This window comes from Stegodyphus dumicola, chromosome 5 (genome assembly GCF_044657685.1).
Source record: "Stegodyphus dumicola isolate Sdum_Otavi_A_Nest chromosome 5, ASM4465768v1".
NCBI classification, from domain to species: Eukaryota; Metazoa; Arthropoda; class Arachnida; order Araneae; family Eresidae; genus Stegodyphus; species Stegodyphus dumicola.
The window spans coordinates 85,438,591-85,461,519 of NC_140772.1; the positions used below are offsets into that span (position 1 = coordinate 85,438,591).

A 22,929-nucleotide genomic window follows, 5' to 3' on the forward strand; every position below is an offset into this window, starting at 1 on the left:
AGCTGCTATTCCCAGGGAAAATTTAAAAATGCCATCTATCTCTGCAAAGTTTGCGAAAGATCTCCCCGCTATTGTTTAAATTGGGTAAAAATAATATACGAATAACATTCTGAAATATATGATTTGTAATAATCATTGTAACTAACTTGTAATAAATTCATTTGTTATATATATATATATATATATATATATATATATATATATATTATTTGTGATTATACTTTCATAAAAAAATCATGCATATTATTACTTATTTTGTTTCGTTTTTAAATTCCATGTGCAGCGTGTAATGTGACATTGGGGAAATAATTTTGCCTATAGTGTTAAATATGGTGTGGCATGCAATCATAAATTTCTGTAATGAAAGGCTTAGCAGTCAGCGTGATAAACATTTCATTGTTTATCACGTTTTTTTTTTTTTTTTTTTTTAGTCATATAACAAGTAGGTTGACATATTGGTACATTTTACTTCTATGTCAGGGCTATTAATATTATCTCATATGACAGAAAATTAAAGTGTCGGTGTTTTCATGCAGTAATCCTGTTATTGAAGGAAAAAATAATATCACCAAATGGTATGTTTCTTTAACTTTCTTTATCACATTCAAATGGACATGTCTAAGTCTCAGTGAAAACTTTTCACTTCATTCTACTATGTAGCATTATATATACAATAAAAAAATTGTTTATTTTAATTTTCATTACAAGTTTTTTTAACTTTGAAGAGGGTTGGTACCTGTCAATAACTTCTTGGGATATAAATGCCCCATTAGTAATCAAAGGGTTAAATATATTTCCAAAACACAAGTTCCTATGTTAAAAAAAGTTGTAATTTATGTTCCAGGTGGCCATAAATCTGCAAAGGTGGCTAGTCAGTACTGTTAGGAATGAATGTCTATTTTCACAAATTTTGGTGGAGGGTAAATGTCCATTTCTTGGAAGTCTACAGTAGCTTCATTTTCACTTAACTGTTAATTGAAAATTTTCATCATTTTGATCCTAAAACAATTATTTCTAATGAAAACAAAATCTTCACAATTCTTATGGTTCTTCTGTACTTTGTTTTGGGTCTGTTATATCATTTGGCCATATCATCACACCTGCAGAAACGAAAAAGTCACATTCCACATTGTCCAAAGAACAATTTTCCATTCCTTCAGATATCATTAGAATCAGAAGTTAAACTAAATCCCAGGTCATCAGTAAAGAAAACATGGGGCCATTAATGTTCACTCCTGTTTTGATGTTCTTTGTACCAGTTAAAGCCATCCCTGTTTTGTTATGAAGACAGGGAAAACACATATTCTAGCATAAAGTCCTTTTTTCATTAAGGCTTCTATATGCAGTTTGTCATGATAAAACAGTTCCAGTAATAGCTGCAAGCTTTGGACTTAACTGCCAAGCAGTAAACTTCTCATTATATGAGCAATTATCATCAGATATTGATCTTCAGAAGCATTTGTTATTCGTTTATGATTCATTATTCTAATTACTATTTGGAACTCGTAATCTTTTCGCAGTATTCCTGGCTTGTCAGAACATTAGTTTCAAGCATTTCTAAATCACTTATAATGCTTTCTATAGTAGAATCTATTTGATAGATCTCATTATCTTTCTCTTCTAACTGAGGTTTTAAATCATATAAATTGTCATAATCAGTATTGTTCTTCTTCAATGTGTCACTTAAAGAAGTTTAAATAGTTTTTCTTTTTCTCTTTAGTGTCTCTAATTCACTTGGTTATGCCATTTTCAATAGCTATATCTCCCAGGTTCCGACATCATAAAGCAAAAGAGTTTAATCGAGAATCAGTTCAAATAAAATGAAAAGTTCTTACCTTGTTCTTGATCTGATGAGCTTCAGGAACAATAATTGAACTTGTTTTGCATAGTATTTCTTTATTTATACATTATATAATCATGGACTTATTATATAATCATGAACTCTTGACAATACACAACATACCTTAGCTACAGTCTTAACATTAAAAAAAAAAATTAAACAATTATGACAAATCAGCACCATCTATCAGATGGAGTTTGCAACAGGTGTCTTCCATTATGGAATTTATGTCTGTTTCGGGAGATGTTGAAGACACAGGAAAAACAATTTTGCTGGATTTCATTAGGAAGGACTAGATATAATTGAGTTGATCCTGATATTTTGATAAAAACTACCTATTTTTTTAAAGGAATTATTGCAAAAAAAAAGAAAATGCTAGAGAATGCACTGACGAATATATATATATATTTTTTTAATGTTTATTTCAATTACATTTACTTGATACCTTACATTTGAAACAAATAAATATGCAGAGCAATTTCTCAAGTTAAATGTAAACCTTTCTAAAATAACTCATTTTGCAAAATTGAAAAATGTGAATGCATCAGAACTGAGGAATTTCTTAGCTGTAACTTTGCTTATGGGATATCTTGATTAAGATAGTTTAAAAGATTATTGGTTGACCGATGAGTTGATTAAAATGCCATTTTTTGGAAAAGCCATGGCTAGAGACTGATATCAAAGCATTCTTCGGTTTCTTCATTTTTCCGATAATAAAATAGCACTGAACAAAGAAAATCCTCGGTATGATTGCATGTGAAAAATCCAGACTATCTTTGAAGTATTAATTTTTTCCCCAAAGAAGTATACACTGAAATGACAAAAGTCATAGAATAGCAATATGCAAATATACAGATGGCAGTAGTATCGCCTAGAAAATGTATAAATGCGAAGTGCTTTGGCAGGGCTTTCATTTGTATTCAAGTTATTCATGTGAAGAGGCTTTGAATTAACAGACTTTGAATGCGGAATGGTAGTTGGAGCTAGACGCATGGGTCATTCCATTTCGGATAACGTTAGGGAATTCAACATTCCGAGATCCACAGTGTCAAGAGTGTGTCGAGAGTATCTAATTTCAGGCATAACATCCCACCATGGACAGCGCAGTGGCCGACCACCTGCACTTAGCGACCGATACCAGCGACGTCTGCATAGTGTTGTCAATGTTCACAGACAAGCAACACTGCGTCAAATAACCGCAGAAATCAATGTGGGACGTACGAGGGACGTGTCCGATAGAACAGTGTGTCAAAATTTGTCTTCCTTGGGCTATGCCAGCAGAAGACCGGCTCGAGTGCCTTTACTGACAGCACAACATCGCCTGCAGCGACTCTCGTGGGCTCATGAGCACATCGGTTGGTCTCTAAACGAATGGAAAGCCGTGGCTTGGTCAGATGAGTCACGATTTCAGTTGGTAAGAGCTGATTGTAGGGTTCGAGTGTGGCACAGACCCCACGAAGCCATGGACCCAAGTTGTCAACAAGGCACTGTTCAAGCTGGTGGTGGTTCCATAATGGTCTGGGCTGTTTTTACATGGCATGGACTCAGTCCTCTGGTGCAACTGAACCGATCATTGACTGGAAATGGATACCTTCAGCTACTTGGAGATCACTTACAGCCATTCATGGACTTCACGTACTCAAACAGCGATGGGATTTTTATGGATGACAATGCGCCATGTCACCGGGCCACAATTGTTCGCGATTGGTTAGAAGAACATTCTGAACAACTCCAGCGAATGAACTGGCCACCTAGATCGCCCGACATAAATCCCATCGAACATTTATGGGACATCATCGAGAGGTCAGTTCGTGCCCAAATCCCTGCACCGTCAACACTTTCACAATTATGGACGTCTATAGAGGCAGCATGGCTCAATATTCCTGCAGAGGTTTTCCAACGACTTGTTGAGTCCATGCCACGTTGAGTTGCTGCACTTCGCTGGGCAAAAGGAGGACCGACAAAATATTAGGAGGTATCCCATGACTTTTGTCACTTCAGTGTAGGTTCTCACAGAAGAGCTTAAAGGCCAAGTAATCTTTCCCAATATATCCCTGAAAAGCAAAAACACATCTTTGGTATTAATGTCTACAAACTTGCAGATAAAAATGGGTATACTTCCAACATGCATGTGTGTCTAGGAAAGGATAAGGTCTTTTGCACCGAAGAAAAATGTTCTGCACATTGAAAATTGTCCCCAAACTTGTTGAATGTTTTCAAGGCAAAGGGCATAAACTTTTCATGAACAATTTCTTTTCATCTCCTCAATTGTTTCTTGACTTGGTTGTGGTTCATTATGGCTCCTAAATTGTTTTAAAAGGAACAGCTGCAGTACCATTAGGTCAAACTGAAAACATTATCCAGAGAATCTAGCTTCTCTGCGAATGGAAAAAAAAAAAAAAGGGAATACACAGAATTGTTTTCATATGATACGGTAGCAACATGGTGGAAGGATAAACAAGAGGTATAAATATGCTTTTTGAGCAACATAAATAATCTATCCAGTGATTACAAGCTTTATCTAAGCCCGGTGCTAAATACCACCTGGTGCAGTCTCTAAATTCTGCTACATAGCGCCTTCCTAAGTTCTAAATTTTCACCATGCCTAAACTTTGGATCCCAGTGCTTCCCCCCCCTAATTATAAAAAAACTTCTCATCCCTTAATTTCGCCACTCGGTGCTTCCCCAAATTCCAAAAATTGTGTCTTCCCTAAATTCTGTCGCCGCTTCTGGGTTTATGGTGAATAACATATCAGTTATTCTTAATTAAAATTGCACTAACTGTAATGCCTATGAGTTTCATTAACAAAATCTATTTTTAGCATATGAAAAGAAATTTTTGTTGAATTTTTCCTGGTCAACATTTCTTAGAGCATTTAAAAAATCTATAATCATCGCCAAGCGTAATGTTAGCAGAAAAGGTTGCCTCTTGTTATTCTTGTTATTCAATTACTAAGGTTACTCTTGTTATTCAATTACTAATATAAAAAAAAAGTTTAGACATCACTGCATTAGTTATTACTGAAGCTGTCATGTATAGATAAACATGCGGTGTTGAAAGCAAAATATAATAAATAATGTCTGCTCAGGGATATAAAATAGGTGAATGTTTCGGTTTGAGAAGTAATGCCAAGCAGATACTTAGCTGCTGAGCTAAATTATTAATCTCACAAATTTATGCTTACATGATTGTTTTTTCATAATTATGTTTCTTAATTAGTGCCTAAGTGAAATTAAAAATCGGGATTTTTAAGTGAAAATCTTCACACATTTTATTATGGAAGGAAAAATCAAATGCGCATGCATAAAGCATACCAAAAACGTTTGTGGCTTTGAGGTCTGGATTTTAGATCATTCCGGATAATGGACGTCCAGATTTCGGATTGTATAGTGTAGGAGATTATATATACAGTCAAAAGTCTTTAATCCGGACTCGTCGGGACTTCGGCGATTCCGGATTATCGATTTTTCCGGATTATAGATCATCAGTTTAAATCTGGTAAGATGGCATGCAGAAATTATAAAACTAAAAATATGAAACCGTAATTTATAAAATAATGAGCAATTATGATCTAAAGGGTATCCAAATTTACCAAAAAAGAAGCCTAATATTTATTTGTTTACTTTATTAAACATTTCTTTTAACGCGCGGATGCGTAAAACATACCTTACTCATAGCCGAAATTAGAAAATTGCAACCAGAAAACTATGTGATTTGTATTCGTGATATTTATAATGACGAGGAATTTGATTTAAATCATATCAAAGACGGAGTACATCGAAATTAAATACTACATTTAGTAAGGAATTATAAGCCGACTAAAATAAAAACATCTGCCCTGAAGATAACGATAGTGTTGACAGATCAACTTCCAGTTAATTGCGCGCCGCGACGTGCCCCCCCCCCCGCGCAGAGCAGCGTGAAATTGATAAACAGATTTCGGAACGGTTAGATAAACAAAGGATATGCTTTTATCCATTTTTTGTAGCAATTCGTTTTTTATTTGATGGACATCGAAACATACTTTCGTTTTCTAGATCCTTTGGGAGCTCCAGCATCGGAAATTCTATTTGACATAATCGAAAGTTCAAGCTTACTTTTAGAAAATTGCTCTTACAGTCTGCAAAAAATAATAAGCCGGATCCAATTTGAAGATTAAGGAACAACGCAATTATCAACATTAACTGAAATAGATAATTAGATAATTTTAGCTTATACCGTCTGTTATACATTAAACGCGCACGCGAAAACGTATTCTGCACTTGCGCAGATGCATATGTGCAGTCGTAAATGTCTTGCGCGCACGAGTAAAACGAGTATGCGCATGCGTCGATGCGGCGCATGCGCAGAAAGATTTTAGCTTTGAGGTCCGGATTATAGATCATTCCGGATTACAGGTGTCCGAATTAACGACTTTTGACTGTATATGTGTGTGCGTAATATATATATATATATAATATACATATAGACACGTGTATGTGTATAATATACTTGTTACATGCATGTGTATAAAATGCAAACTCATATAGGCCAAATATGCATACTCATATGCATAGCCTAGTTGAGGTTCTTGATTAAGTAGTTCTACTTAATCAAGACTACTACATGTATATATGATAATTGTGTACGTATACGCAGATGTATGTATGTGTGTACGTATATGTACATGTGGGTTAAGTACCGTGTATCTATGGTAACTGTGTATTTATATGTAGATATATCTGTATATGTATGTGTGTATATTTATATTTGCTTCAATTTATTTCTTATTAGAAATTGTACCCATATTGATAACAGTCAGATCATATCTTTGGTCAGTTGAAAATCACTTATTGCAAATCAGAAAGACCGATATGTACTGGTAGTTCTCAGTGGTTCTTTTCTCTGCTTTTGGGTAGAATAGCTGCATAAAGTTTCTGTTTTTTTTTTTTTTTTTCTTTCACATATAATGAATATATGGGCCGGTTTTGCACAGAAAGTCCTTAACAATGTTATTCGTCCAGATAAACAAACAGCACTAGCATAATTTTGCATAATCAGACGTCTAATTTATCTATATTATCTAATTTATCTATATTATCTAATTTACTGTCTAATTTTATCTATACTCGCTTATTTATCTCATTTCATATTTTACTGTGAGACTGAATTCCTTTTCAGTATAAGTCTCTTGTTTTATATATATATATATATATATATATATATAAATTAAGACCAAAATTATCATCACTCAAGTAGTAATGAGAATAACTGTTTTATTAACATTTGTAAGCTGTATTTTCCTTGCATTCTTTTGCATAACAAAAATATGAGCTATTTTCCTGTAGAAGTGGCCTGAATAATCGTATGTATATTTTGACAAAATACCTATCTATTTATGTCAATTTTAATCTTTATATGCATATGTAAATAAAAATTGGATTATTTGGATTATGACCAATGTTCAGAGAGCTATCTGCCTACAGGAGAAAGGGGCTCCTTTTGATGGGAAGACATTCTGCATCTGATTCAAACTTCTGGTGCAATATACTGTTTCAAATATGAAGTGAATCAGTGACAATTCAATACTGTTTTGTCATAGGACTGTGAAGAGCTTTTTAAGGAGAACTGAAGCATATTCAAATTACACATGAGGCCATATGCAGCCAGTTATTTTTCTGAAAGTGAACTGAATCTAACTGCCAGTGTTCATTGATTTTACTGCTTGACCACTGGTGGGTCTATATATAAATAAATAAAGAAAGAATATATAGTAAATCCATTTGAAATTTTATGATATTAGTATTCATTTTACCAATTTTTCAGTTTCATCAAAAATGTATTTTTTCTTTATATTTTCAATTTTTAATGTAATTTTTGTATTTAACATTGTTCTCTGAAACATGCAAAATACAATACAGTGCACTGGAAACATACTAAAGGAGACTATTAAAAAAACATAAAGGAAAATAAAAGCTATTATCACAAAAATCAAGAAGGAACAGTGACCAGCAATATAGTTGAATGATGAAATATTTACAATACATTGGAGAACAAAATCAATACATTTTCCCCCTTAAAAAAAACTAATTAAGAATACAGTACAAAGTCCATAATCCGGACGCCCATTATCCGGAATGATCTATAATCGGGACCTCAAAGCCACAAACTTTTTTTTGTATGCTTTACTCATGCACGTAATGCGTTTACGCATGCGTGTTTAGCACAAAAAAATGAAGCAAACAACTTGCATTGAAAGATATGTTTAATAAAAAAACAAATAAATATTAAGCTATTTTTTGTAAATTTTGATACCCTTTAGATCATAATTTCTCTTCATGCACATAATGCATTTACGCATGCGCATTTAATGTTTACACATGCATGTTTAGCACAAAAAAGGAAGCAAACAACTTACATTGAAAGAAATGTTTAATAAAGTAAACAAATAAATATTAAGCTTTTTTTTTTTTTTTTTCTAATTTTGATAACCTTTAGATCATAATTGCTCTTTATTTCATAAATTACGATTTCATATTTTTAATTTTATAATTTCTGCATGCCATCTTACCAGATTTAAATTGATAATCTATAATCCGGAAAAACCCCTAATCCGGAATCGCCGAAGTCTCGACGAGTCCGGTTTACGGACTTTGTACTGTGCTAATGAAAAAGGTTATAAGAATCTAATATTATGAAAATACAAGGGAATTTGTTTAATATATAAAGCACATTTTAAACTGTCTTCAGGTACACAACTTTGGATGTTTTTCTAGTTTAGGGAAAAGAGGCAGCAGAAAAAAGAAAAGAATTCCTTTGTATTCTCTAATCTCTTATCTGAAAATTTAACACTGGTGACCCTCTAAAGGAAAGGTTTCCAAAGAGTAGTAGTTTCCCTTTGCAATGCCAGCTGAAAAAGAGTGGAAAAGCATTTCTACTACCTGTTTCTTTTTAAGTGAAACCTTTTCAAACTTTACCTTCATGGAAAGTTTAAAAAGAAATATATGGAGCAGACTGACTTTAATGATTAAAGATTTAGAATATGTATTAGCACAGCCATCTTCGCACAATTTGGCAAATTATAAGGAAAAGCATTCCTATTACTCATCTTTTTAAGTGAAACCTTTTCATACTTTGAAGGTTGAAGGTCTTTTTAAAAGAGGAAATATGTGAAGCAAATTCACTTTAAAAGCTAAGTGGGGTAAGGATTTAACAATATTTGTATGTTAGCGCAACCACCTTCACACAATTTGGCAAATTATACAGAAGAAAAGGTATAATGACTTATTGTTAAAAAGTTACTTACACAGGCATGTATATTTTACACCTTAACTAGGTATTTATCTCAAAATACTATAAATAACTATACTTACAAGCAGTTTTTCATTCTTTTCTTCTGGTGAAAATTTTTTTGGTAGTAGCTTTGAGAAGACTAAAACCACTCTTCTTCTAATAATTTTGCGGCAAATTACGATGTTCCTGCTGAAATTTTACTGCAGCTTTTACCTATTGTAGGCTAAACTTACAAAGCCATGTTTTAAAATTAAACCTTGAAACAAAAAAAAAAAAAAAAAAAAAAAAAAAAAAAATTCACAATTGATCCATAAAAACTGTTAGAGTATAGAATGCATATGAAAATATTGACGTTGATTTCTAAATCTGAAAAATTAAAACTAAAAAATTGTTACGCACTTGGTTGCCAGAGTTTGGTGCATTCTGAACTTTGATGATTCTTTGGTGAAAACTAAGGTAGTTGTGATAACATATAAATACTGATTTAACTTCATGATAAAGATCTTATTGTCAGACTCCCCCCCCAAAAAAAAAATTGCCTACATATTACAGTCAAAAGTCTTTAATCTGGATGTCCATAATCCGAAATAATCTGTAATTCGGACCTCAAAGCTACAAAATTTCTGCGCATGCGCATATGCATTTACACATGCACATCATACCTTTATGCATGCGCATAATACGTTGATGCATGTGCATTTAATGTATAACAGACGGTATAAGTTAAGCTAAAATTATCCATTTCAGTTAACGTTGCAGATTACATTGTTCCTTAATCTTCTAATTGGATCTGGCTTATTATTTTTTGCAGACTGTAAGAGCAATTTTATAAATGTAAGCTTGAACTTTCGATTATGTCAGAAAGAATTTCCGATTCTGGAGCTGCCAAAGGATCTACAAAGCGAAAGCATATTTCGATGTCAATCAAACAAAAATGGAATTGCTGCCAAAAAGTGGATAAAGGCATATCCTTTGTTTCTCTAACCATTCCGAAATCTATTTATCAATTTCACGCTGCTCTGCGGGGTGGGGGACGTCGCGGCGCGCAATGAACTGGAAGTTGATCTGTCAGTGCTATCCTTATCTTCAGGGCAGATGTTGTTATTTTATTTGGCTTGTAATTCCTTACTAAATGTAGTATTTCATCTTGATGTACTCCTTCTTTGATATGATTTAAATCAAATTCCTCGTCATTATAAATATCACAAATATACATCAAATAGTTTTTTTGCTGCAATTTTCTAATTTCGACTATGCTTAATGTATGCTTTACGCATGCGCGCGTTGAAAGAAATGTTTAATAAAGTAAACAAATATTAAGCTCTTTTTTTTTGTAAATTTTGATACCCTTTAGATCATAATTGCTCTTTATTTCATAAATTATGGTTTCATATTTTTAATTTTATAATTTCTGCATGCCATCTTACCAGATTTAAACTGATGATCTATAATCTGAAAAAAACGATAATCCAGAATTGCCGAAGTGCCGTCGAGTCCGGATTAAAGACTTTTAACTGTATTTGCCTTAATTTATTTTAAAATTAAAGGGGGTCCAACAATCTGGTTGTACTGAGAATTAAGCCAATACCAAAAATTGTATCTCAAGTATTCACATATTTTACAAAATGTTGGAATATGTAGTGCCATTATTATAACAGTGCTATTCCTCATTGCAGCTTCTTATTTTTTGAATAATACTTACATATAAACCACCTATGAAACCTTGCATATGGAATGTTTTTTATAGAATTTAACAATCTTTTTCAGTAGTATAGCTTGCTTATACTGGCTTACTTTCTCGAGAGCTACTAAAGTTTCAGGTGTACATTAATAAACCTAGAAACATTAAAAAGTACAGGAAAACAATGTAAGAAATAACTGCAAATAATTTATTTGAAAGAATAATATAAAACCTGTATAAAAAGCTGCAGGAGTGTTGTACTATAGTAATACTATATGGTGACTATGTCTTTTGCATACTTTATACTAAACAGATAAATCTGATAACTTTCCCATCATTACACCTTGAAGTACACGATCTAGCAGTAAAATTTTTGATTTAAAACATAAATAAAAAGGGTAACATGGAGCCTATTTCACATTTTATTTTACTATTATACATAATAATGTTTATCATTTTAACATCAGTTAATATTACAGATAATATCATCCAAATATTTGCCATCACAAAGTAAATTTTCTTGAAGAATTACCTAAAAGTTTTGTAGTATGTGTCTAGATATTATCTCCATCACTGTTGCAATTTCAAAATAAACAGCATCTTTCAATTCCTGGCTATACAAGTCTCCACACTGAAATAAGTTGCCTTGGAAATACTCCTCACAAATCTTCCCTAGATTAATTTGCCTTATGTGGTGCAGCTCCATTTTGTAAAACCACACAAGTGCATTTCCAAGATAATTGATATTAGGTTGTTTGAAACTTTGTAACACCTTTAAATACTATCACATATAATTTACTTGATTGCTTACATACAGTTGCTGACAAGCCAGAATGACTACTTGTTCTTTTACAAAAACCTATGGTTCCATTATTTCAAACTGTTGAACAACAAATTAACTACTCACCTGTGATTATACAATAGCTACATAAATGCTTATAACTAAATAATTATAATAATTTTGAAAGGAACAATACATTCCAAAGTACAATCCCTAAATTAAAAATAAGAGATATGATAATTAATTTAATCACTTGCAGATAGATTATTACATTCTTCCATGTTAAAACCGCTTGCTGCATTACATTATCCAGAATAATGCATGTTATTTTAAACACAGCATTTCATAGTAGCTGATAGCTTTGTTTTCTAATATCATTGGTATATGAATTCATAATTTAGGACTTGCACCATTCTATTGGGTTGGAGGGAAAGTTCTGTCGTATTTTAAAGAAAATATTTGAATTCATTTATAAAAATATGTGTTTAATATTAATCAATTATATATGCTCCGTTATTTGTTACAACCTGTTGCCATCTTCCAGGTAACCTGTAAATTCCTGTTTTGTAAAAGTTCTCATCCATGGAGTTAAAATAGTCAGCAACTGCCTTAGAAACACTTTCAAAAGACTTGAATTTTTTTCCCATTAGATAATTTTGCAGAGATCTGAACAGGTAATAATCAGAGGGTGCAATGTCAGGTGAATACGGGGGGTGACTAAGGATTTCCCATCTTAACGCATTCAGTTTTTGTAGTGTCACCACTGCAGTATGCAGGCGAGCATTATCGTGATGGAACACTATTCCTTTTCTGGATGCTAATGCTGGCCTTTTTCCTTTGATAGCTGCATTCAATTTATCCAGCTGATTGCAGTACAGATCCGCGTTGATGTTTTTTCCCTGTTTCAGCAACTCGTAATACACTGGACCTTTCCTGTCCCACCACAAACAAAGCAGTACTTTTCATTGATGGATACTTGGTTTTGGAACTGTTGCTGATGATGTTCCTGGTTTGCAGTAAGATTTTTTTCTTTTATGATGAATGCCAAACTCTTCTGCAATTTCTCGACTTGTTAAATGTGGATTATTTTCCAACATGGATCGTAAAACATCATTATCGATCTTGGATGGTCGTCCAGATCGAACACTTTCTTTGAGGCTCAGGTCCCCGGAACGAAATTTGCTAAACCATCTTTCACAAGTACGAACATTTACAATATCTTTTCCAAATACCGCACATAAATTTTTACATGCAATAGATGCGTTGCTTCCTTTTTGGAATTCATGTAAAATGCAGTGTGGTAAATGCACTTTATCTACCGACATGTTTTTCCCTTTAAATATTACAAGTAAATGATGAACAGTAAAAAAGGGCACCTTTTATACAGCAGTTAAAAAAAAAAAAAAAAAAAAAAAAATCCGATTGACTCACTAGCCAGATGTTTTTTTTATTTACAAGAAAAATCACCTGCCTATTTAAAATACACAGAACTTTCCCTACAACCAGATAGAATGGTGCAAGTCCTAAATTATGAATTCATATACCAATGATATTAGAAAACAAAGCTACTATGAAATGCTGTGTTTAAAATAACATGCATTATTCTGGATAATGTAATGCAGCAAGCGGTTTTAACATGGAAGAATGTAATAAACTATCTGCAAGTGATTAAATTAATTATCATATCTCTTATTTTTAATTTAGGGATTGTACTTTGGAATGTATTGTTCCTTTCAAAATTATTATAATTATTTAGTTATAAGCATTTATGTAGCTATTGTATAATCACAGGTGAGTAGTTAATTTGTTGTTCAACAGTTTGAAATAATGGAACCATAGGTTTTTGTAAAAGAACAAGTAGTCATTCTGGCTTGTCAGCAACTGTATGTAAGCAATCAAGTAAATTATATGTGATAGTATTTAAAGGTGTTACAAAGTTTCAAACAACCTAATATCAGGTGTTACGAAGTGAGTATACAGTACTTTTTCATGTTTATAAGTTAAATGTATTAATACTTGACAGAAATGTTACTTTTAAGTTTACATTTCACAATTTTACAAGGTGGAATTACTACTCATGCAGATACTTAATTTTTTTTGTTAAATATGAGGTTGTGCTTCTGTCCTAGAATAACATGCTGATTGACTTCCTTATTTTATTCTTGGTTCTTCATATTTTTTTACTTTTGTGTCAGACTGAAATTTACCAGCTATATTTATTATGTAATCATGAGTTATTTTTCGTTAATGTAAGTTATATATGTATAATTTGTTATGTAATTATGAGTTATTTTTCATAAATGTAAGTAGTGTGTATATGTATATGTAATGTTATATATATATATTATGTAATCATGAGTTATTTTTCATAAATGTAAGTACTGTGTATATATATATGTATGCATATTTATTTATTTATTTTCAGAATGTGTAAAACCTAAAGAGTTGGAACTTCTAAAAGATTTTATAAATGAAAATCTAAATGTTGATTCTGCTCTGTTTCAACAACAGTTGTTATCTCAGTTACGAATGCTGCTTGTTCGAATAAGAGACAGCTGTGTACAGGAATATCATTTGAAATCTAAAAACACAGAATTTTCTTTATGTGTTTCACAGTTAGGTATAATTTTATTTCTGATACATATGCTAATGGTAATAAAAATGCTTTGTTTCAAAAACTTTTTTAAGCTGATCTGTTTTAAAATTTAAATTAATAATTAATTTGACTTCCATTTTATAGAATTTGTAGAGTGGCTTGCTCAGACCGCTATCAAAAATACTTTTCCAGGAGCTTGTTACCAGAGACGTCGACTTTCTCTTCAAATCCTTGGTATTTTGTATGATGTCTTTATAGTATCACCTCTTGGAATTAAAAGGAAAGAAAAACCATCTAGTTAGTCACATTCTTTCAATAATACTCTTTAAGACTTCTGTGATAAGTTAAAATGATAAAAATGTTGCTAAAAACTTTTTATTAAAGACTGAAAATGATGCCCCTTTTTTATTTTACTAATACACTGTACAATGTATCCATTATGTTCATAAATGTTGCACTCTTTTATATGCATATTGATATTGTTTTTGCACAAAATAGTTGTTTAAAAATATTACACTTTTTCCCAATTCAGTTTTCTTTCAAAAAGAGCTAAAACGTTTCTAAACTGCATTTTTTAGAAATCTTCATACCTACTTTGTTAATTTATTGTACCATATTTTAATATATGCATAGCAAAGTGGAATTCTTTAAGGTAATTTCAGTTTTCCACCTTCTGATTTGCTTATAGTGATGCATTATAATTAAGATACTAATTTTCTTGTGAAAAAAGGCAAAAGTCACCATTGAAATCATGATGTTTTTCTGTATAATTTGTGGCTTATGATTTACATCAAAAACTTATCAAAAATTCTGGAGCCAAGAATTTATATCAAAAGTTAAAAAATATTTTAGATAAGAAGTGCTAATAAAAATAGTTACTATATAAAATAATGCATTAATTTTTTAATGTGTATCTTTATCAACAATCAGATTTTGTCCATGTTAATGCACCATTAAATGAGCTTTTAAGATTTTCATAGCATTTCAATGGTTTACAATATTATCTGAAGTCCCACTTTCGAGACATTAAAAATGCAAATTTAATTTTATCAATCAGCCAAATAGAGAGCAGGAGATATAGAACTGTCCCCCTCTTTTTTGTACAGAATGTACAATGTATCTGTTGTAAAAAATAAAATAATAAAACGCGCAATAGCATTAAAAGCTAAATTTTATTTTGTTATGGATGCTACTTTGGTAGACGGTTGACGGATTTTGACGTTTTTTTTTTTTTTTTTTTTTTTTTTTTTTTTTTGCGAGTGATACGACTTATGGTAAACCCATTGCTGGGCAAGTTATTAATGATAACCAATACTTTGTTGTCATTTTATTTTTAAAATAATGTGTTTTATTATGCATATATTCCATGTTTTAAATATTATTTATGGCTTCTAAATATTAAAAATCAATTTAATTTTGCATTTTTATTTGAAATAAAAATTTTATTGTTTATGATATTTTATGGAATTTTATGTTGTGGATGATGTAATGAATGATGTCACATTACTTTAAAAGTAATTGGTTTTAATATCTATAAATTTAATCTAATGTTTTAAACTTTATTTATGGCTGTTAAATATTAAAATTAATTAAATTTTGCTTATTTTTAAATGATTTTATTATGTATGATTATTTAAATAATTTTAATTCTATTCGTGATGTAATCAGTTTCCTGATTGGTTACAGAATATTTGTGCATTAACGAGCTGTAATCAGCTCCCTGATTGGTTACTGAATATTTGCGCACTACCGCGCCATTTTAAAATTTTATTATTCATCTCTTCGAATTCCTTAGATTAAATTTTTAGAATTTTTTTACACATCTTTTCAAATTTTTTCCCTTAGATTACATTTTTCAAAATTTTTTCATCGATATCTAAATTATGATTCCAATTTTTTTGGGGTACTTATCAATACACGACAGTGAAATACTAAAAAAAATGTAAGTACATATTTTTCTTTTACTTAATAATTGTTTACTTCAGTTTTTATTAAAAAAATTAGTACACTTTTTTCAAAAATTGGAGAGATATTTATTGTCACATATGTTTTAATGCCACATATGTTAAATAATTATATCCTATAAAACTTATTTTAAAGGCTTTGAATTTAAGTAATATTGTAGTTCTTTTAAACGTTCGTATGATGTTTTTAATTTTATACTCAATTTAAGTAATATTTTAACTCTTTTAAAAGTTTTTATGATGTTTTTAATTCGATATTCAATTTAAGTAATATTTTAATCCAATTAAACATTGGCGCAATGTTTTTATAGCGTTGCTTATATTATATTTCTTTGCTATATGAAAGTAATAATTTAACCTTACTTTAGTATTTTATACTCGTAAATGTATTTATTTACATTTGCCTGCCAACTTAAAAAATGACATTTTCAACCAAAAATTAAACCATCATTTTTAACGATATTTATTTTTTTAAAGTTTCAAATACTTTACTATGCGTAAAATATGTAAAAACAGCTTTTTCCAAGATGGCTGACGACTGTAAAAACCGCGCCAATGTAAATCGTCAAAAATCCGTGCAACAGTCTACCGAAGTAGCACCATGTTATGTTTTGTTACAAGTCTGAAAGTGTCAAAAAGCTGTTAAAATATAATGATAAATAAAAAGCAGAAAAAGACAAAAATATTCCCAATAATAATAAAACTTTAATGGTCTTTGTCACTATTCTTCTTGCAGCTTTCTGATCCCATTGTCAGCTACTGTATGATGTTATTTTTAAAAGTCTGTGTGCTAAGTCGATATGTATTAGATGCACATTTAAACAACAATGATCTGCTCTTTATTAATCAAATTCTTTCCTTCTCTAAATGAGGTTGGTCTGGCAGTCATGAAAATACTGCCAGATTTTCTTGGGTAAATGTATCTTGTCTCAAAAACACGTATGAAGGGAGATGCCTTGGCTTTTCGTGGGTCACAGATGATAAAATGCTAATTAATGATATTATGAAGGTTACTTTATCTTTTCTATTATGCCGCTGTAGCCTTCATTTGAAACACATTCATTACAGAAGGTAGCTTCCCACTTCTTTGAACTCCTTGGTTTGATCAGTACCTACTCATATTACATTCAATCATCTTTTTTTGCTTGACTTCAGTTCTTGTTATTTTTCTGACCTGTAGATCCATTTGGTTCTTCTTCTGATGTGCTTCGTTGTTTCGAAATTTCGATCATATGAGCAGGGTTGCCACGCTACCGGGAGAACCGGGAAAAGTCAGGGAATTCGAAAATTGACCAAAATATTCAGGGAAAAGTCAGGGAATTTAAGTATTTTTGTCAAAATCTGGAAAAGTCAGGGAAGTTCATACAACGATCCCGCCAAAAAAAGCGATTTTTGCGCCGACGTCGGAAGAGGTAACTTTTTTGGTGAATTATATATCACGTGAGTGTCATTCGGGTAGCTGGCATAGAGCCAATTTTCGCAGCTCCAATTTGATTGTCTTTTAGAAAGGCAAAGCAACTTTCCCGCAACTGTTGGTTTCCAATATTCTCGAGAATTGCATGTGCAGTGCATGAACTAAAGAAAGTACCTGTTCTCGTATAAAACAAAATGGGTTTAATCCTAGTATACGGTACCATGGAGGTTAGAATCAAAGAATATGTATTGTAAAGAAGGAAAACCTCTCTGCAACAGACGTGGCTGTGGCTCCGTTCCATCATAGAGGGAAAACAGCTGTGCATGTCTGATATATCTGTCGCCAAAGCTCGAAACCGGTGTCGAAGTTCGAAGGTCACGTTATCAAGAGTTCATAAAATGAATATCGTTTAAAATTTCTTTAACCACTTGCGCTAAAAAGACGTGCCACGCACGTCAAGATGCTTTTGTCTCAAACCGCGAGCGACGTGAACACCACGTCGATAAGCATTTATCGCAAAAATGAAAATAACGTGGTGCAAACGTCGCCTAACAACGAGATTGTTTATTTCTCGAGTTGCAGCTCTGGATTGCACTCGCAGATGCGGAGCGGCGTAAATGAGACACTTTACGACTTGTTATATTGTAGCGAACGGCACCGCAACTGTGAAGTTTAGTCTTAGCGCAAGTGGTTAAACTCTAAAGGAAAAGAAAATATTTTTTGGCGCAAGTAAATTAATTCATGGATTAGTTATTTTCAGGAAAAAAAAAACTGCGAAAGTCCGTTTTTAAAATTATTGCGAAAAATCCAAGAAGAAACGTCCTTTGATAAAACGTTTCTTCTTGGATTTTTCGCAATAATTTAAAAACGGATTTTCGTAGTTTTCTTTTTGTTAAAGAGCGTTTCTTCTTAACACGTGTTTCTCAATTTCCTGTACACATCGCGGAGAGGGAAATTCTGGCCGCCAGGTTCCGTCGCCAAATCCCTTGGCAAATTTTCCTTCCGCATTCTAGCTTCGTAATAGCATTTTACTTGTATGGAACCTTTTCTTCTTTACATAGACGTTCTTTGGTTAGAATAATAATGGGATTTGGCGACATCTTGATGCGCAGTAAACGGGTCATTTTGGTCTTGGCGACAGTTTTCAAAATCGTGCCAAAGCCTTACTGTATACTAGAATTTTATCGCAAAATCTTTTTAAACCTTTTTTTTTTCTTCTTTTTAATAAATACCTTGCCATTTTGCAGTAAAATAAAAAAAAAAATAGTAATCAGTCATCTAGGCTAGCCATGTAATATAACTATATTCACTAAAATATCGTTGATTATTCTAATTCAATTTTTAAGTAATTATTTTTATGTTATTCATATAATTTAATGTTGCTTCTTCCCTCTAAATTTATTTATTATTAGTAAATAATGTTTACAAATTTCAGGAAATTTTCTCTGGCATAATCCTGAAATTAATTATAGCAGTATGATGACATACCATCACAAAATTTAATGCACATATTTTTTCCTTATGTATGCTGCGAAGTAAATATAAAATACCTCAATTTATTAAAATAGATTTCTTTCTTTCGTTTAGCTGCAGAATGTCTGCAAAAAAAGCCTTATTTTATTCCAGATTGGGAAAATTCTAATCTCAATCTTCAGTGGAGAAAACAACAACTATTATAATTATATTTGTGTTTTCAAGTGTTAAGGTGCCTTTTAAGAACATACCTCATGCAAATTAAATTTACCTAAAATCTAACCTAACTATTTAGCATTGCGTTGTGATTTATAAGGACCGGATTAGCCTCATGTTGAACTGGTGATGATCATGAGTAATAATTAAATAAAACATACATTTGTTATCCAATATATATATCTTAAATTTTATTAAGTTTCTTAAGTGGAAAACTAAACAAAATTATCAAACAAAGTATACCAAGAATAATTAAGAATAAATGTCCTCTGGGACTTATTGAATAATTAAGTGAATTTGCTACACAATACAAGTAATACCATAATTAATTTACCTCTTAGCACAGCCAATGTACATTACGCGGATAGACTGGAATTTTCTTGAAACACACCTGGAAAACCTAGAAAAGTCAGGGAATTTCATTCTCCTGTTTGAGTGGCAACCCTGTATGAGAGAAATGAATGACACTTGTTAGGGAAAAAAAAAAAAAATATCAAACATTTTTATTTCTACATGTGCCATGAACAGAGTGTGGTTCTTGTTTTGACATGCACAGCCAACAGAAAAATGAGCAATACCATCAATACTTTAAAACAGCATTGCAGAAACCCCTATTAAAACTGAACTATCAATCTCTTCATAAATGAAAAATGATCAGTATACAAACTGGTTCAAGATACTGTTCAAACATTGGAGAGGATGTACGAATTTGGGAGTTATGGATGGGACACCCAATGTAATATTTTGTGCGTGTAAATTTTCAAAATATACAAAATTAAAGCACTTTATAATAGAAACTGCACAATTAAAAGAATAAGAGTAAACCCATACTTTGGTTTTACCTTATATACTGATTATCTTTTGAAAAAAGCTTTCAGTTATGGTGTATCACAGTCTAGAGAGAATAGATCTTATATGCCTGCCACCTAGGCCAACTATATAGAATTCCACAAAGGCAAAAACAATCCCCAAATGATCCTAATTTGAAGTGCATAAGGGGAAAAAAATCCTCTAGAATGCCCTGATTTGAAATGCTTAAATTACGGATTTTTTTCTGAAAGAAAAAATTATATATATTTCTGATTTGCTGAATGCAAAATTTACATATTTCAAATATGACAGTTCTAGGGAGATGTTAATTTTATAGAAATCATCAAAAAAGCAAGCTTCTTTAGTATTACCCACATTGCAATCGTTCTTGTATATAAAGATTTTTACCTGCTTGGTTTACATAGCTCTTTCTGGTCACTCTTGGGCTAATTATTATATTAGTTTTGTAAAGATCTTGATTATTTTGCCATTTTCACCCTCGTAGATTTCATTTGATTGAGAAGAATCGGATTCCATTATAAATTATTGGAAAGAGTCCCACAAGTAAGCTAAAAATGTATATTTATGATATAAACAATCAGATTTGCTGGGTAGACATTATTAAAGGGAAAGTTGGCTTTCTTTTAGCTCTGAAGACAAACTGAATACAAGATCAGCCACAGATATTATTCATAAAAGTTGCTGTAATTGCAGTGGTAATACAGTTTTTAACAAGGATTTTTCCTGTGAGAAAATGGAAATTACTTTCCATGGTATGGGTTTTAACAAATAGCCTGGTTTGGATGGAATTTGTGGTCACATGCTGGCTAATTTGAACCCTTGGGGAAAACTGTCTTCTTGATATGTTTGACACTTCTTGGAACATGGGACAGCTTCCTGGAGACTGCAAGTATGCCCTTATCATCCCTATGAGAAAACAGGAAAAATTGGCTAATGATATAGACAGTTACAAGTCTTGACTAGTATTTCATGCAAGATTATGAAGAAGATTGTCCTGAGTCTTATTATCTTGATCAAAACAACTTGCTTTTTCCTGAAGAGTATGGTTTTAGAAGGAACATTGCACAATGGATCAGGTTTTATTTTTTAGTCAAAAGGTTAGGGTTGCTCAGAATCATAGTCCCACAAACGACACTGTAATTGCCCATCTTGATTTATCCAAGGCCTTCGGCAGGGTTTGGGAAAACAAACTTCTTTGTAAACTATATAGCAATTTTAATATCAGGAAAATCAATATCATGCCTTGTTGAATTTTTAATGGCCAGGTATATTAGAGTGAAGCTTAGAGACAGCATTTCTGGAAGACTCAGACTAAGCCAGGGTATTCCCCAGGGATCTTCGCTTAGCCCCACACTGTTCTCCCATTTTATTTCTGGAATTAAGGCTGGGAGTAATTTCAAGTATGGGTTTGATGTATGGGTTTGTATGCTGATGATATAATTATCTGTAGCAGCAATTCTAAGTCTCACATCTGCTCAGGAAGATATTAAGTCGTAGATCTTGAGAATTTTGCAGTGGAATACTAGATCATTTTCAGTCCCTCAAAATCTGTTTCCTGTATTTTTACCACCAATATACATCTGTACAATCTAGAACCTGACATCTTTCTTCGAGATAGGAGAATGAATTGTGAAAAATATCCAAATACTTGGGGTATATTTTGGATCAGGAGATTCTCAGCTAGGATGATATTGACAATTTGGTTTCAAGAGGTAAACAGAGACTCAAAATTTTAAAATACATATCTTGTAGAGACTGGGGTGCGGATACTTGGACCATGAGAAGCACATGCATTGTTACCTATCCATGAATATGGTGTCCAGGTGTATTAGGCCATTTCTATGAGCAACCTAGATAAACTACAGAATTTACTGTGACATTTAGTGGTAAAATTTTCTTTAGGATTGAACTTTGATCTTATACTAGCAAAGGTGCGCATCACTCTGATTTTCGTAGACAGCTGGCCTTGGAGGTTATTCACAAAATTCTCATTGGTGCATTACAGATTTATACTGATGATAGCAGGGGTGATGGCACTATCTCGAGTAGCAGAATATTTATTACTCAGGGGAATGAAATTAGGATTTGTAGGAGAAACCCTGACTACTGCTTCTTGTTTTGGGCAGAACTCATTGCTGTTGTGAAGGCTTTGAGTTATTGTGTCAATGTGGGAGTCAATATTTTTTTTAATGGTTGGCACTAGCCATTTCTAGGCTTTTGCCACTACTAAGGCTGGAAACAAAGAGGTCATTTTATTATGGAGGCACCTAATAGATGGCCATCATTATCTCCTGTGAAGGGATAGACAGTTTACATCTATGCCTTCTCTGGGATTTGAACCCGTGCCCATTGGTACAGCAGTAGGCTTCCCTAGTGACTATACTCTCTGGGCAGCAGTGGGAGTCAATACTGACATCTGGATTCTGAACAATCACCAGAGCTGTATCACTTTGCTGAGTACACTTTGTGTTGCTTGTACAGAGTTGCTCACTTTGCTTTGTACACACTTTGCTGAGTGGTGGAAACATGGAGACAAAACTACCGTGAATATTGCCCAGCATTTGGGTTGCTTGTGTGCCCATAATAAGATATTTTTTCAATGGGTGCTTTCATATGTGAAGGTTTGGTGTGATGAGATAGCAGATGGACTGGCCAGAGAGGGCAATCTTCACAGGTCAAGTCAGAAATCAAATCCTCTTGGAGAAAGGCTCTCATACATGAATGGTATGTTAGTAACCACACCATTACTGCTCTAACTGAGGCAAGCAATAAATTGAAAAAACAACTTTAGATAGCTGCACACTGGTCATCTGCACGCTTTAGGTTTTGTTTCGACATTAATTTAAGGCCGGGAAATTGC

General features: G+C 32.4%; 1 protein-coding gene across 4 annotated transcripts in view; it reads left to right on the forward strand.

Annotated features, from left to right (window-relative positions):
- LOC118191664 (tRNA (32-2'-O)-methyltransferase regulator THADA-like) overlaps positions 1 to 22,929 on the forward strand; it is a 155,563-nt gene that overhangs the window by 32,318 nt on the left and 100,316 nt on the right. For all 4 annotated transcript variants that reach the window (XR_015041156.1, XM_085816842.1, XM_085816843.1 and 1 more), the window contains 2 exons: positions 14,001 to 14,195; positions 14,316 to 14,468. Coding sequence is in view for 3 of the 4 variants with exons in the window: in XM_085816842.1 (XP_085672968.1) it covers positions 14,001 to 14,195; positions 14,316 to 14,468 (348 nt within the window). In the remaining variant the exon portion in view is untranslated. The remainder of the gene's footprint in view (positions 1 to 14,000; positions 14,196 to 14,315; positions 14,469 to 22,929) is intronic.